General features: G+C 49.3%; 1 protein-coding gene and 1 long non-coding RNA gene across 2 annotated transcripts in view; one reads left to right on the top strand and one right to left on the bottom strand.

Moving 5' to 3' along the window:
- LOC112405271 (uncharacterized) overlaps positions 1-17,095 on the top strand; it is a 138,425-nt gene that overhangs the window by 40,116 nt on the left and 81,214 nt on the right. The window lies entirely within an intron of this gene.
- TMEM247 (transmembrane protein 247) lies at positions 5,036-11,686 on the bottom strand. The gene is given in 4 exon segments (XM_024753631.1): positions 5,036-6,546; positions 9,238-9,585; positions 10,303-10,401; positions 10,404-11,686. Coding segments are annotated over 4 exon segments (729 nt in total). The 5' UTR covers positions 10,422-11,686; the 3' UTR covers positions 5,036-6,282.

Below are 17,095 nucleotides of genomic sequence, written 5' to 3'. Positions count from 1 at the left end.
GGATTAGCAGCTGCAAGCCTGGGGCGTGACCTGCACACCAAGAGGTGCCTCCTGCTTAGCCAGACTCTGCCTCCAGAGCCGGTGGGTGTACGAGGGGCACCCCTGCATTGCCTGGGAGGGGACCTTTTGTCCCCCCAGGCCACCAGACTCAGCATCCTCCACTGCTGGGCCTGCTCCCGTGGTCCCCACCCCCTTTCAAAATGCATAGCACCTGCTCCCCTTCCTCCAGCTGATGGGGTGCCGAGGACCAGGATGGGATTTGAGGGGATCCACAAAAGCCCCCCACCCCAGGGGGTCTCCTTCATCCACCTCGAGGGCTGGCCTCATGGGCGGACTGCCACAGCATTGGCACTGGGCCCCATACTCAGGGGGACCCTGCGCTCAGGGAGACCTCACACCTGGTTTCAGGCTCTGCTGTCACCACCTTGGAATTCTCGACACCCTGCATTGTTCTTTTGCGCTGGGCCTCACAGACTCTGGAGCCGATTCTGATCCTCTCCACTTCTCCCAGTTCTTAAAGTCAGGTCGGTGATCCCTACACATTCTTTGCTCATCTATTTTTTTTTTTTTTTTTGCGGTCCGCGGGCCTCTCACTGTTGTGGCCCCTCCCGTTGCGGAGCATAGGCTCCGGACGCGCAGGCTCAGCGGCCATGGCTCACGGGCCCAGCCACTCCGCGGCATGTGGGATCTTCCCGGACCGGGCACGAACCCGTGTCCCCTGCATTGGTAGGCGGACTGTCAACCACTGCGCCACCAGGGAAGCCCTTTGCTCATCTTTTACTAACACCTCTCATTTGTATAGCTCTGCCTTTTCCATGAGCCCGCACGCTGTTATCATACCTGTCACCATGAGTCCCTAAATCACTGACTCATGCCAGAGTTGTTTGTGGGATTCATCTCATGACCCCAGGCCCTTTGATGCCACCCCTTTGTTCTTGAGGAATAAAAATGCCTACCTCCTGACGCTATCTGCGATACCCTCATACTTAAGTGTAGGAAATTTGCAAGTCCAAAGCTGATCCTCCACTTGGCTCTTAAGAGCCCTGGACAAGCCCTCTGGGAGCGCTTAATAAATACTGACTAATGAACCCGCAGCAGCTGCTCCTTTGGCTAATTAAATCTAAATAAGTCACAGGCTTTAAATTATGCAATAAGGCTTGGCCAAAACAGCTTAAAAATGCGGGAGCCCTAGTTTTTCTGCTGTGCCCTGTGGAAAAAATCCCATCTTTTAATCATGCTTAACCTTCCTGAAAGAACAGCGGCAACCTTTAAATAATGAATGAATGTATATTAGCGAGATTTTTTTCCCCCCAAGCTACACACAACGGAGCTAGATCATAAAAGGGACAGAGGCAGAGATAGGCCTGGGGGGATTCCGGAAGTTTCTGGTGAATCGCAGAGTGCTGGGAAAAATCATTTGGTGGCTCAGAAGCCCAGAGCAAGGACTGGTGAAGAGCACAGAGGGAGGAGGGGCGGACACACTGCCATCCAGCCTGCGCCTGCCAGCTGTGATGGAGGCTCCCACGGCACTGGTGGGGGCTACGTGCTCAGTTATCCTCTCTCCACTCCTTCCTATCTTGCCTCCACATACCCTCCCACCCCCGAAGACCCTCCAGGCCAAGAGCAGTGTCTTCACAACAGAGCAAAGGTTGAATTGAGTCACATCTCCTAGAGCAGTGCTTTGCAGACTTCCAGGTGCACAAGAGTCTTTGGGGATGTTGTCAAAAATGCAAACGATCAGTGGGGTCCAGGGTGGGGCCTGGGATGCTGCATTTCTAAGATGCCTGGGGCTGCTGGTCCTCAGATCACGTGCAGAGTAGCAAGGATTTAGGTTTTGTAATGAAGCTGAACATTACAATCAGTTGGGACACTCTTCAGGTGCTCCCAGGACACCATCTCAGATCAGTTAGGTAGGAATTTCTGAAATCAGACCCTAAGGTCTTTGGTCCCCTTCTCCCCATTCCCCACCTTTTTTTTTTTTTTTAAACTGAGTTAGAGTCTAGATAATTTTCAGGTCACCCAAATAAAGCCTAGAAAGCTTAACCAACTTGCTTGCAATCACCTCCTGAAGTGGGATTAGAAACCGATCTGGCAGGGAAGTGGCCTTGGAAACCAAGCCTGCTCCCCCTTCCCTCCCGCAGATCTCAGCATCTCCAGGACTCTAGCCCCGTCCCTGGGCTCAGGGTTGCCACGTATGTGATTCCATTTGGGGAGCAGGAAAGATTCTTCTATCTTTCTCCTCCTAAGCCTTCCCGAAAGTTCACTATTAGTGCTCAATTGCCTGGGCTGAAGCTGAGTGTAATGTGTAGGATCCGTTACACTCTGCCTTCAGCATCACGGTGTGAGTGGGATGACAGGACAGACACTGGGGGCACTGGGCTCTGTCCTGTGGGATCTGGGACTCAGGAAGGGGAGGGACTCTCAGGGCAGACTCACCTCCTCCTGCACCTTTGCTGAGGGCACCCAGCACAGAGGGGTGTGCCCTTCTAAGTCCCCAGGCAAGGCTGTGGCCCCGGTTGTGTAAGATACTGGGGCCTCAGGCAGAGGTCAGGAGGTTGCAGGCAGAGCTGTTCCAGTTGTGTATCCGGAGAAAACCATGACCTTCCTGCTGTGGTATGTGAGCCAGGCCTTAAGGCAGAAGTGCAGCTGTGGGCCAGGCCCAGCGTGGCTACAGCTGTGTCCTACCCAGTTGTCTCAACCTGGACCATGACACTGGGGCAGAGAGTGGGAGGGAGCTGGGCTTAAGAAAGCAGCAAGGTACGGTAGACACAGTTATTTGCTTATTCAGTATCCACCCCTCCCCTTCCCCACCCCCACCATATTATCAGAATCTTAATTTTGTTCAAGGCTGCAACACTGTCCAGGCCAAAAACTTACCACACCTCATATGTCCTGAAGCTAGGAGCAGCAACATGACCAGGCTGACCAATGAGATGTAAGCAGAAGTCTCTAGGCGGATCTTTCTGGAAAGCTTTGAAAAAAGATGGCCCCATTTCTCTTCCCCCCTCTGCTGACCTGGAGTTGATACCTGGAGCTATAGCAGCCATCTTGAGATTATAAGGCTAAAAGCCATGGGGTGAGGGGGATAAAAGCCATATGCTAAGGATGGTGGAACGAAAAGAAGGATCCTCCTCTATGACTTCCTTGAGAAGTTTCACCATCACGGACTGCCCAACCTGGGACTTCTGAGTATGTGAGACACATAAACCCCTATTTGGTTAAGCCACTGTGGCTGGGTTTCTTTTACAGCTAAATGCAGTCTTCATACTGGGACCTCAGAAAGAATGTTCCTGGATTGGAAATGGGAAGAGAAGGTCAAGGCAAGAACGTGGCCCCCAGGAGAGGGGAGGGGGGAGGAGTTCCCCTCTTTGTGGGGGGAGGGTCACTATCTCACTCTACAATCTTCAGGGATTCCTTGTTTCCCAAGGGACTAAGTTCATATTCCTCAGGTCAATATTCACGACTATAAAATTTGGCTGCAAATCAGTTTTCCAGGCCTGTTACCATTCACCGGAGCAAGCATGTGCCTGCTCCTTCTTTGAGTATAGATTATACACTCCCACCCTGGTCTTAATTCACATGAGTTCTCGCTACTCCTTTCTACCTGTCCCAGGCTTACCTGCCCTTGTGGGCTGCTCTTTTGATAAGACTTCCTATCACCCTGGGCTCCAGGGACCTCTCCTTTAATCTCCTTCATCACTGAGGTCTATGTGCCTGATAGTTTCTTTATACTTTAGTGTGTATCAGCTGCATGTCCTCAGCAAGGCTGTGAGATCCTCCAAGGCAGGATTTGGGGAGTGTGGAAATACAGAAAGATCACTTTGGAGTCAGACTTGAGATCTAAGATGATCTTGGGCACATCGCTTAACCTCTCTGAGCCTCAGTATCCTTGTCTGTGAAATGGGTATAATGTACATGTCTGCCTCCCGGGCCTCCATAAAGCATGTAGCCAAGTGCCTGGCATATTGGAGGTGCTCCAGAAGGGCTTGTATGTTGACTTGTTGCCTGCTTGGTAATCCTAGGCTGTGCCTTTTTTCTATCCTTTGTATCTCTCTCCACTTTTGTCTCTCCCTTCCTTCTGATTTTCTGCGTTGCATTTGAACAGTGAGGTCTGTATCAAGTTTGAGGAGTGACCATGAGCTGTTTTCATTTCTGCCTAGGGTAGATCTTTGGCTGCTGGCTTCAGTCTTCTATCAGAGTAGGAAGTAAGGATAGAGGGGAGATTTCATGGCCATTGTGAAGGGGGTGAGAAGACATGCTAACTTAACTGAAAGGAGTTTACTAATCTTTCTCTGAAGATTTGTAAGGAAAATGGGTGTATTTAAGTCCAGTTTTACCTGGCAACAGGATGATGAATTGAATGGCCTTATAGCAGTTTTTTGTTTTTTTTTTTTTATAAACAAACTCCCAATTCTGTTTGTTGTAGTGAATTAAACATCTGGGCCTTAATCTTTTTGATATCCTGATCTCCTCCTTCTTTTGCCTCAATCCCACCCCAGAAACCCAGATCAAATTAGATTGTGAGAAGTGACCCATAGCAAAAAAATTCTGCCATTGAAAGTTTAATGAGAAATGACAGTTTTATTACTTCCAAGTAAATACCTGTCACGCGCAGCTATAAATGGGAATGAATGAATTGAACTGGGTGGAAAATGAGAAGTCACCGTGGACTGAAACGGCGTGATAATGTGTACTGACAATGAGTCCCGCGGCGGTCTTCTCTTTTCATGTGTTTCACTCTGCATCACTCAGAGAGCCCAGCAAGACAGAACATATTCTTTTGTTCCTCTTAAAGCAGAGCCTTATGTCCAGGAAGAGGAAGGGTCAAAAAAGACTTGATTGATTGCAAAGCTGTGTCCCTTCAGTTTGCTGCGTTATCCTTAAAGTCTCCTGTGCTGGCCATCATTCCTGGGCAGGGCTGGCGAGGTGGGGGCAGCTGACAACCTGCTGTGTGTGTGTGTGTGTGTGTGTGTGTGTGTGTGTGTGTGTGTGTGTGTGCGTGCACGCGCGCACGTATATGTGTAGAGGATGGGGGAGGTGAACTCCTTTCCCTTGTTACACTGGGCCACTTCTGTGCCTCTTGTGAGTCCCCTAGTGCCCAAAGTCTGTTCCTTTTGGTTGTTGCCGCCTGTTGTTGTGTATATCTCTGTTGTAGACAACTATTTGTTATGTATCTCTGTGTGTGTGTGTATGTGATTTGAGGGTTGGGCGTGTGGCCTCTTTAGGTTTTTTTTCTCCTATTTTTCTACTGGAGCAGCATTGCTGACTGCACCTAATCAATCAATGCCTCCTTACCTGTGCCCCCAGGAGTATGCCCAGATGTTGCCCCCGCCTCACCCAGGCATGTGCTGCTCAGTGATCAGGATATCTGATAGGCCTGTCCTGGGTTTCCTGGAGCTTCTTCAGCGCCTCTCTTCTTGAATTGCATGTTGCTGAGGGCAGGCTCCAAGCATGCATGGTGGACTGTGTACAGTCCTGCTCAGGCCCAGGGCTAGATGGACCCTTGCCAATGCCTTGGTGATGCCATCTTGACATGTCTGCAGAGCTGGAAAGAGCTTGGGGAACCTTGGCTCCTGTATTAGTTTCCTGTGTTAGTGTTGCGGCCGCAATAAATTATTACAGATGTAGCGGCTTAAAACAACTCAGATTTATTCTCTTACAGTTCTGGAGGTCACACGTTTAAAATGGGTTTGGCAGGGCTGCATTCCTCTGGTGGCTCTAGGAAAGAACCCGTTTTCTTGCCCTTTCTAACTTCTATAGGCTGCCTGCATTCCTTGGCTCATGGTCCTGCACCACTCTCCCCTCTGCTTCCATGGCCACATCGCCTTCTCTGCCTCTTACCCTCCTGCCTCCCTCTTACGAGGACCCTTATGATTATATTGTGCTCCTCTGGGTAGTCCAGGATCATCTCTTCATTTCAAGGCTCTTAATTTAATCTCAAAAGTCTCTTTTACCACATAAGGTGACATATTCACAGGGATGTGGATGTCTTTGGGGGGCCTACCCTCAAAAGCCTACCCCAGCTCCCCACACCTCAGGGAAGATCTATCTGAGTAGATGTGGTGGATCCCAAGTCAGCCTGGTCATGGTATGATTTCTGTGATTCTGGAAAGGCTTTCTAAACCCTTCTCCCTACAGATACTTCCCTGGCCTGCTACCTTCTGAAATTCTCCTCTTGGGGAATAAAGCATCTTTATCCACAGTGGGAACTCAGGCTTAGTAGAAGGCCTGAACAACATGTTTCTCCGCACTAAGGTGTAAATGGTTGACAGCAAACATTTCCTAACAGCAAGTTCCGATGGGAGGGAGGCACGGGTGAGGGAAGGAGGTGCCCAGTGTTGGAGAGAGCCAAGGCACTTGGAAGTATGACCATAAAGTTTTAATCAAACAGAGCAACATGGCCGCGATGCAGAACAGGTAGTGCTTGGAGAAGAGAAAGAAGATCATCTCCTTGGTGACATAGATTGTGTGTATGAAGATGAAGCAGTACAGGAACATGGCGAATTGGTTCTGGGGAAGCAGGAGGTCCTGGAGGCCTCCCGAGAACTGCGGGGGAAAGAAGAGAGTAGAAATGGCAAAACCAGGGCTTGGGTACCAGGCAGACCCGGGCTTCAATCCTGCTCTTGTCCCTTCCTGAACGTGACCTCGGGCAGGCTGTCTTCCTCACCTAAGGTGAGGGTAATCGTGCCCACCTCACAAGATGATGAGGAGGAAGAGTGAGGACGAGAATGAAAATCCCAGGCAAGGTCACGGGCACAGAGGGGACTCATGAGTTTTCACTTCTTGAGCCTGGTCTTAGCCCTCCTGAGTCAGGCTGCCCCCTTCCTTTCTTGGTACACTCCATGCAGCCTCTGAGCCCACATGTGAACACCAGGTCTTGGGCGTGAGATCCCCACATCTGGACACCAGGTCTTGGGCGTGTTCTCTGGACAGTGTCCCCAGATACTCCACCTTGTTTTCTGGATGGTGGCACAATGAGAGGGGGTCCCTTGGGCACAGATGACTGTGTCTGACTCTCTGGGCCGTAGTGCATGTCACATAAGGTCAGGCTGTGGTCCTTCAGCCCAGGGGGTGGTCTCTCCTGCAGACGGGTAGTAAGACACAGGTGATGGGGCCTCCGTAAACTCTTAGGGTTTGGGGTGTGGGGGAGGCAGCTTGAGCTGTCTGGCTGATTCTGCCTGTGTATTGCTCTTTTCCAGAATCTATATAATTAAAGTCGAACAGACCCCCATTTTAACTATAGAGAGCATCAACATATAAGTAGAGTAAAAGCTGATATAGCTATTTTGATCTATAGTTAAGAAGGCATTACCCGTGGTTCATTCTTTAAAATATCTTTTAAACTCATGCCACATTTTTTGTAAGCAGGCATATGGCAGGGACTGTGATGCCCTAAATTCACAAGAAACATATTCATAGAGATATTTCACTCAGCTCTCCAAGTAAAGGCACAGGAAGTAAAACCCTTTTGTAATCTATTGTTAAAAGACTGGGGTTTTGGGTATACTATTGTTGAACCAGCTACGTAAAATGTGAGAGTAACTAAATAAAACTGAGGGGGCAGGAAATGACTCCAGTGATGCCACCTCTAAAATGAATAGTAAGGAAGATGGAAGACCAGAGGAAGAAACCCAGTGTTCTGGTGGGACTGGAGGGCTGGACAGATCTTGTGTTTTTCTGCAGACCTGGTGTGGCTCTGGTTCCGTGGACTTTCTGCCACTGTTTGTGGTCTACGTGCTAATGGCTATTATTTGTGATTTTGATAACAAATTGTGCATTTGTGAAACCTTTTAGACTTTTCAAAACACTTTCAGTTGTCTATTTTTTTTTTAAAGCAGAAGACAGAGAGCAGATAGGACTGTACACCAAGGATTTCCATCTCCTCCAGCAAGGAGAAAGATTTTCAAACTAAAAAGCAGGTATTTTGTGAGCAAGGAAAACAAAAGAGAATTGTTAAGAAGCCAGCATGTGTTCATTGAGAACAAATCATGCAAAACCAACCTAATTTTCTTAAAAAAAAAAATGGACCAGTCAATTGGGGAATTGCTATAGTGTAATATCTTAATTCTGGGAAACCATTTGACAGTGTGTCTCAGTACAGTTTTCTGGACAAGGTAGAGAAATGTGAGCTGGAGATAATGTAACTCAAGGGTGCTGATTAATGGAACATTGCTAACCTGTAGGGAGATCTTTTAGTGGTATTTACTTTAGGTCATATCCTCCTCGACAATTACAGCAATGACTTGGATAAAGCCAGGAGGTAAGTTTCTCAGAACTGAGGATGACTCAGAGCTGGGAAGCATAGCTAATACATTACATCCTGATAAAATTGAGAAATGATGAACGTAAGTTGTTGCATTTGTGTCAAGAAGTGAAGTGCGTGAGTACATAAAAATGGTAATAGCTAACACTGAGTGCTTACCTCAATGTGCCAGGCTCACTGCAAAGTGCCTCACATGCATTCTTTCATTTAATCCTCACGACAACCCTATGAGGTAGGTATTACCTTACAGATGAGCAGACCAAGGCCCAAAGAGGATCAGTAACTTGCCCAGTGTCACACAATTTATATGTGGTGGAGCCAGGATTTTAACCCAGGCCTGTCTGAATTTAAAGCCCAGACAGCATTGCTTTAAACAGTAACATCTTTCATTATTTAGTGCTTATGAAGGCCCAGCCAGAGTGCTAAGCATTTCCCGTCCCATTTAATCACAAGCAGGCTTTCTTATCCCCATTTAGAATAGGGGAGAGTGGTCCATTTCTTGCCAAAAGATGTCTAAGTTTTAGTTGACAGCAAGGCAGCGTGATCCAACAGAACACGTGCGGCCCTGATCAGGGGAGCAGGGGATGGTTCTATCAAAATCCACTAGCCAGACTGCAGTGGGAGTTCTGGGTCTAGTCCCAGGCGTCCTATTTTAAGAGATGCAGAGAGGAGTAGAGAGTGGTGGAAATCCAGACATAGAGGAAGTGTTGAAGAGTTTTCCCTGAGGAGGAAAGCCATGGACAGGCAAGTGGACAAGGTGGCTTCCGGGTCCCTCCTGGGGAGGGTTGATCCTTGAAGAGTTGGATCTCAGCTTAACATGGAAGCTCTAAAGCAGTGAGCCGGCGGGCGCAGGGCAGGGAACAGCCGAGAAGCAGGTAAGGTGGGCTCCCCGTCCCCGTGCAGGTCAGGGATGGGCTCCCCTCACCCCTAGTTTCCCCGCCCCCTTCGCCTCCCACCTGGGACCTGTCACCTACTAGGCGGGGCCTCGCCTGCTGCCGCAGCTGCTCCATCACCTCTTCGTGCTGCCGCTGCCGCTCGTTCTCCTCCTGCAGGTACCAGAGCCGCTCGAGCTCGAACTCCATGCGCATCTTCTCCAGCTCCATCTCGTCGTTTCGCTGGGGCCCTGGGGTCCCCGGCGCCGCTGCGGCTGGGGCCAGGGGCGGCTCTGCGCGTTCAGGTCCATCGCCCTCCTGGCCCTTGGTGGTGGCGGGGCCGGCCTTGGAGGAGAGTGACTTAGGTGGCCCCGGGCAGCCTCTGTCCTCACAAGTTTCCATCTCCTCAAGGTAGTCGTAGGACAAGTCTGGCTTGGGGGACTCTGCCTCCTGGGCCTGGGAAGGGGGAAGTGGGGGGTCTGGAGGGGTTAGCATGGGGCCGCCCAACCCCTACCCCACCACGCTCCTGCAGCCCTAGGCACAGTGCACTGGGGTGCTTGAAAGCGGTGTGAATTGTAAACATCTAGACTGAGTTCTCCCGAGAAACTTCGACGGAGTTATCAGGACCTGAGAGTTAAGGAGGAGAGGGCAAACGGACACAGAAGAATGGCGCCCTAAAGTTGCAAGTGGGGCCTTTGGGAGGGTTGAGTAGAAGTCTGTCTTCCTCGTGATCTTCAGATCACTACTGGTGGTAACTTTCCCACCTCCCACTCTACTTTGAGGCCAATTAGACATCCAGTCCTCTGGGGGCCACAGAGGGAGGAAGAAACCCAAGGTCTGCATTGAGAGAACCTCAGTATATGGGAACCAACGGTAGGGTTATGGGGAAGCCTAGTCCCATCTGCAGGAGGAGGAAAGGGCCCCACATGGAGAGCTAGACGGGGGAGACCAAAGCCAGCTTCAAGTGACCTGACAATCTTACGAAGGGCTACCTGGTCTCCAGTTACAGCTGGGTGCCAGCGTGGGGATAGGGTGCACGTCTCCTACTCTTCTTAGCAGTTCTCTGGAATCTAACAGCTCTCAGCTCCTATCTTGTGGTGTCCCCATTATGCTCTTCCCCCCTGTGCTGGGACAGGCTGGGGCAGTGAGAAGAGGCATCCTCCTTACCAAAGAAGGCTTTGACTTCCCTTCGGACATGGGGTCATCAGGCACCATCTTGGGGAAGGTTGGGCAGCTTTCTCCTGCCCCCTGGCCTTCCGTCATCTCTCCCTGTCCTCTGTTGCCATCCAGAAAACCACAATACTGCCGGTTGGGGCCAAAGGACATCTTTTGAGGCATTAACGTTTGGCCTCACAAGATTCCACAGCCTGGCCACCATCACAATGCCCTGTCCTCATAATAACGCACATTCCACCAGTTGCTAAGGCCCCTTTGGCAGAGGGTGTGATACCTTTGAGGTGCCATTATTAAGAACTATAGGATGGGCCTTTGCCACCCCTAGGGACCGCTGTGAAAACTAGAATTCCACCACTTGAAATCCAGAGTTCCATCATCTGAAATCTGTTCTCTTGAGTTCCTCTTTTAAATGCAGCCTGTATTGAGATGAGTCACGGTTAGCTCCACAAACCCTGTTATGGGCTGAATTATGTGCCCTCACCCCGCACATTCATTTGTTGGAGTCCTAACCCCAAGGACCTTAGAACGTGACTTTATTTAGAGATAGGGTCTTTACAGAGGTGATTAAGTTAAAATAAGGTCATTAGGGTGGGTCCTAATCCAATATGACTGATGTCCTTAGAAGAGGAAATTTGGACACAGACATGCACAGAAGGAGATGATGTGAAGATGGGAGAAGATGGCCATCTAAAGACCAAGGAGACAGGGCTTGTATTAGTGTTCTCCAGAAAACCAGTAGGAGCCCAGCCTTATAAATTCAAATAGAACTTAGAAAGAACTGGCTCATGTGATTATGGAGGCCGAGAAGTGGCATGATTTGCATCTGCAAGTGGGAGACTCATGAAAGCTGGTGGCATGGCTTCCAGTCTGAGTCTGAAGGCCTAATAACCAGGACTGCTGCTGGTATAAGTCCCAGTCGAAAGCCAGGAGAAGGCCAAGATCTCAGCTCAGACAGACAGAGCAAATCAATTCAGCCTTCCTCCAGCTTTTTGCTCCATTCAGGCCCTCCAAGGATGGGATGATGCCCATTCACACTCGATAGGGCAATCTGCTTTATTCAGTCCACCCATTCAAATGCTAATCTCTTCCAGAAGCATCCTCACAGACATACTCAGAAATAATGTCTAACCAGATATCTGGGCATCCCAGGGCCTAGTCAAGTTGACACAGAAAATTACTCATCATAGGCCTGGAACAGATCCTTCCCTTACAGCCTTCAGATGGAACCAACCCTGCCGACACCTTGATCTTGGACATCTAGCCTCCAGAAGTGTGAGAAAATAAACTCCTGTTGTTTAAGCCACCCAGTCTATGGTACTTTGCTATGACAGCCCTAGCAAACTAATACAACCTCAGTTATTCATTGAATGGATTGAATGGGACCAGTAAAGAGAATGGGGGCTGGGGAATATACTTTGTTGTCTTCAGTTTTGTGGAAATGACAAAAAAACATTTTTGGTAGTTGGAGGCAAGGTTGCATATGGAAAGAGAAAAGGCTGCATTTGAATTCTAGCTTTGCTCCTCTCTCTAGCTGTGTGTCCAAGGGAAAGTTATTTTACCTTTCTGCTGCTCGGTGTACTCATTTGTAAATGGGGATAAAGATCTGGTCACTCCCCTGCACTGCAGCACTGATATGAAACTAAGATAGTCTCTTCGCATAGTATCTGCCTCTACAGGGGCTAAGTAAATGAAACCATCATCATCATTATTACAAGGGGCTTCATCACTGGAGAGAAGAAAGTGCTCAAGATCTACCTTCTTGCAAATCTTTTTTTTTTTCTTTCTGGCCATGCCGCATGGCTTGCAGGATCTCAGTTCTTTTTTTTTTTTTTTTGCGGTACGCGGGCCTCTCACTGTTGTGGCCTCTCCTGTTGCGGGGCACAGGCTCCGGACGCGCAGGCTCAGCAGCCACGGCTCACGGGCCCAGCCACTTTGCAGCATGCAGGATCTTCCCGGACTGGGGCACGAACCCGCACCCCCTGCAATGGCAGGCAGACTCTCAACCACTGCACCACCAGGGAAGCCCTGGATCTCAGTTCTTTGACTAGGGATTGAACCCAGGCCATGGCAGTGAAAGCCCAGAATCCTAACCACTAGACCACCAGGGAACTCCCTCTTGCAAATCTTTAACTGAACCATGGCTTTCCTCTCCCAGAATTATGATGGTGACCATGGGAACTATCTCACAGTTTTTGTGTAAGATGTTGATCCTGCCTCAAGCACTGGGAGTAGGATTGCCAGATAAATATATGTAAGGGTGCCCAGTTAAATTTAAATTTTAGACAAATAAGTTTTAGTATAAATAGGTTCTAGAAATTGCATGGGACACACTTATACTAAAAAATTCTTCATGTTTATCTGAAATTCAAATTTAACTGGGGATCCTGTATTTTTATTTGCTAAGTCTGGAGATCTTAATTAGGAGAGACCTGCCCAAGGAAACAATTATATATAACCAAATAATGAGCTGCTATTAAAAATCACCAAGTACTATAATGTATAATAAGTTGTAGGGGTAGTTGTATCAGCTGTATATCAAACAACCATAAGATCTCAGTGGCATATAACAGTAAGCATTTATTTAGCTCAGACATCTAATAGTTGACTGATCTAGGCTGGGCTCATCTAGGGGGCTTGGCCAAGGCAGCTTCATTTCATGTGTCCCTCTTCCTTTTCTTGGGGCCAGTGGGCTAGCCTTGGCATGCTCTTTTCATGGCAATAGAAGAAGCACAGAGGTCTTGGAATTGGCATACCAGCACTTCCATCTTACGCTATTGGCTTTGGCTTTGGCCAAACTCAAAGCCAAAGGATGTGGAAATGTTCTCCATCCTTTTAGTGGGAAGAACTGTGAAGACATAGGGTAAAAAGTACGGATATGGGGCAGTATGAAGAGTTGGGGCCCATAAAGCAATCTACTATTGTAGTAACACCAACAGTAGCCTACAGTTATTGGGCACTAACCACGTACCAGGTATTGGTAATTTTTCAAGGATTATTTTACGTAATTTTTCAGAGCCACCATATGAGTTTGGTACTGTGATTGTCCCTGTCTTCCTAGAAGTGGTAACTGAGTTTCAGAAAGGCTAAGTCGCCTGCCCATGGTGACACAGGTAGGATCAGGTGAAGCCAGGACTTAAGCGCCAATGTCCCTGTATTAAATCCCTTCCTACTGGAAATACTGAAAGTGTTTTCTATTTTCCTGACTGAACCCGGGCTGATACCGTGGGTATTCGAGAGGAAGAGGTGACCTAAATGCCCAGAGGATTTGCTGGGGAAATCTGAGTAAGGAGGGAGCAAGGAGCTGCTCGAGGACAGCCCCTCCAGGGAGTACGCAGGGATGTGTGTGAAGGCATGTGTGTGGTCAGGCCACTCGAGATGGCTGTTCTCTTGTTCTCTGTACGTCCCCTGCTCGACCTGTCCCTGCTTCACCTGCGTGCTACTCACTTGACTACCCGAACCTCTTAATCATAGAACTTCACCAGTAACTGCCTACGTGTTTGCCCCCTACCCCAGCTAGTGACTGTTCTAATCCTTAGTCCAGGACGGCTCCAACTGCCAGTTTATTAAAGGGAAACGTCTGCCCTTGTGATGGTTGTTAACCAAAGGGGCTGTGAGGGATGTGCCCCAGCGGCTGGTTTTCCCGGGAACTGATGAGCCAAGCTGACATCAGTTCCCCCTATAAATGGTAGCCTCCCTGGCTTCAGGAGTGTAAGATCCCCTGTCCAATAAACCATTGATAGCTCTGTCGCTGTTCCCAGCCTCTTCCTTATGGCCTCCTTTGGCCATAAGAAGGCTTGCAGGCCTGTGGCGTGCAGCCCAACAGCATGTGTATGAGCATTGTATCCGTCAGGGCCTCGTCAGGAGACAGAAACCACACAGTAATTCCAACAGGGGAGGTAGCCTATAAAGAAGTATTAACTAGTGACAGGGGATTGGCTACTTAGGGGTAAAGAGAACTCTAAATAATACAGGAGTGAATTTGGGAGAGGTGCTTCTTGGAGCCTGAAATTCAGATCTCACTGGAGAGAGTGTGGCTGGGGCCACTGAACCATGTAAAAGTTCACTGAGGTCAAGGTCAAGTGGGAAACTGTCCACCGTGTTGCCAACAAATCTCACCCAGAAGCTGCCTAGAAGTTGGTGTTAAACTTTCCGGGAGGTCATTGGAGACCCTTAGCTGGGAAACTGGTTGGGACGAGCTGCCCCCAAGGTGCCCCTGAAACCCTCTGAAGATGAGTACCACTCAGTGTGCCAGCCCAGCACTGTGAGAGTAAGAAAAAAGGAAAGTGTACCAGAACCGGGAAGAGAAGCCCCTTCTTCTGATGTCTCTCCAGCACCCTCTATTGACAGAGCTTAACATCATGGGCTGGCAAGAGAAGTGCTTACAGGGCTTTGCTTCAGTGTCAGGAGCTGCAGTTAAGGACTTACAGCTGAGAGGCAGTAAACTGCTAACTGGGACAGCATGCATGTACTAGGAATTCAGTTCCCTTTCAACACACCTGCCTCAGTGCCCTGGGGGAAGGTCCTGCCTTTTGAGAAATTCACCCAAAATGATATATCACAAGTCCCTTCCAAGTTCATTACCCTGAACTAGGTGCTGAGGGGAAGACCAAGGATCATCATAGGCGCTCTTTGTGGAGTATACAGTCTAGCTGGAGAGAGAGAATGCTTCTTGATGTTCTCTAGGTACACCCTAGCTCACCTGCCTTCCTGACTTTCTGCTGGTGGTTTTCTCAGCCTACAAAATGCTTTCTCCTTTATCTCCACCTATGAAAGTCCCTCCAGCCTTCAAGGCCCATTCCAGTGAAACTGTATGCTTTGTGTTTCTCTGGCCGCCTTGTGTTAAATGACCTGGTGCTTGTCTCATCCTCCCCTTAGAGCAGTGGCTGGATGAGGGCAGGGCACACTGCCTCGCTCTCAGCAGGGACCAGTAAAGGGTCAGTGTAGCCGATGGCCCTGGTCAGGCTGTGACTCCCTTCCGGCTAGTGAGTGTGACATAGGCAGGCAGACCAGAGAGTCAAGGAGCTACACCTTCTCTTCTGTGTCCTTACACCCTCCAAGTAGGACCAGAGGCCTCACTTCCTGACCACTTTCGTTGTTTGATCCCTCTACTCCAATGCGAGTGAATTAGCAGCAGATGAAGGCCCACAAAGTTGGGTATAAATTAAAGGCTTGTAAGTTTAACTCTATTTTAAATGCTTGGAAAGTAGGGTGTTGAGTGTGAGAACCTTGCTATTTAAAGGAATTTTGTGCATCGTTTCACAAAGCTGCTTTCCCCCAGCCTATAATTCCTGTAAGTCCAAGGGCCGTTTATACACTGGGCTTATTAAAGCAAAGCCCACCTGTGGTGAAGCCTGAATACAGGTGCCCTTGTGCTCTACCCAGGTGGGAGCTCCTGATGGGAGGAATACTCCAGTGAAGAGCTGGTGTAAGGCTAAAATTCTGGACTTCCATCATTCAGAACTGGAAGGGGGCATGGAAACCCTCTAGCCTGGGCCTCAGGGGCTCTCAGCAATAACTTCTGAATAACTCATCTGGGATTAGAGGAGGGGCCCAGCAGAGTGCAGCAGAAAATGTTCTGCCCCGAGGGTCGGGGTCCTGGGGTCCTGGGTTAAGCTCTGCCATTGGCTAAGCCAAGACCCAGGCACGTCATCGGAACCCTCCAGGGATGCAGCTTCTGCACGTAAAACCTGGGGCCGTGAAATTTGCCCTGCTTCATACTGGCCTGTTATCCTTGCTCCCACCTTACAACAGGTGGGCGTGGAGCCAGGTGATAACTTCTGCCCTGAGCTGGCCTTCTAGAATGTGCTGAATGAGGTATGGAAGGTCTCCCCTATGACAATGATGAAGTCGCCCTCAAAAAAATCCTCCTTGAATGTTTCATCTGAAACTCTTTTCTCATTTCATGTAAGTTAACATAAAATAAACGCATTCCCGTAAAGAACTTTGCTCTGCATCCTTCCCTCTGCAGCTACAACAGGAGGGTGACCTTAACTCGGTGAAGCAATGTTGGCCGACACTGCCCCCTTGTGGTCCGGTTTGTCCTTATGGGGCGGCTCTCAGGCTAAGAGTTTTTCCAGAGGTTCTTGCTCCTGGTCGTTTGCAGAATTCTCAGGTCACCCCAGACACGCTAAATCCATAAGGACCCTGGGAGGGATTCCAGGCTCTAAAAATGCCTGATGGCAACCCAAATCTGCAGAACTGGCTTTGTGGAGTCTGTGTTCCAGGGAGGAGATTGAGGTGGGGAGGAATACGTCATAAACAGAAATACCCACCAGCTGAGCTTAGACAGAACCACGGGAATGAGACCAGCAATGGAAGGAGCCATAAGGGGGACCTTTGGCCGTCAGGACCTCTAGTGGGAAGCAGTTGGTCCCAGCAGACAGGAGGCATAGGAGAGCTGTGATAGAAGCATCTGGCTTTGTCCTGGGCCCTGGTGTACAACTTCCAGTCCTTGCAGGGGTGAAGGGCCAAGGGATGCAGGCCCCAAGGTGGAATGACAGGCAGAAAACTGAGACACTAGGATGGGTGAATCTGGCAGGGAATCAACTTTGGGGCTTAGGAAATTAGGTGATGGGGCAGGACCAAGCACTCAGGTCTTGGACCTGGGGTAGCAGGTGGCTCGGTTTCCAGAACTGGGGGCTAGGTTAGAGCAGGCCTGGCCCCGAGTCTGACCTGTGCCTGTACATGCCATGTAATCCCGCAGTGACTAGAGGCTTCTGGATAGACGGAAGTCTCCAGAGGGGAGCGACACCTGTGGGAAAGGATTAAGTGCCTCTAGCTGTGC

This window comes from Neophocaena asiaeorientalis, unplaced genomic scaffold, assembly GCF_003031525.2.
Source record: "Neophocaena asiaeorientalis asiaeorientalis breed wild unplaced genomic scaffold, Neophocaena_asiaeorientalis_V1.1 scaffold171, whole genome shotgun sequence".
NCBI classification, from domain to species: Eukaryota; Metazoa; Chordata; class Mammalia; order Artiodactyla; family Phocoenidae; genus Neophocaena; species Neophocaena asiaeorientalis.
This window is presented reverse-complemented; position numbering and strand designations above follow the sequence as displayed.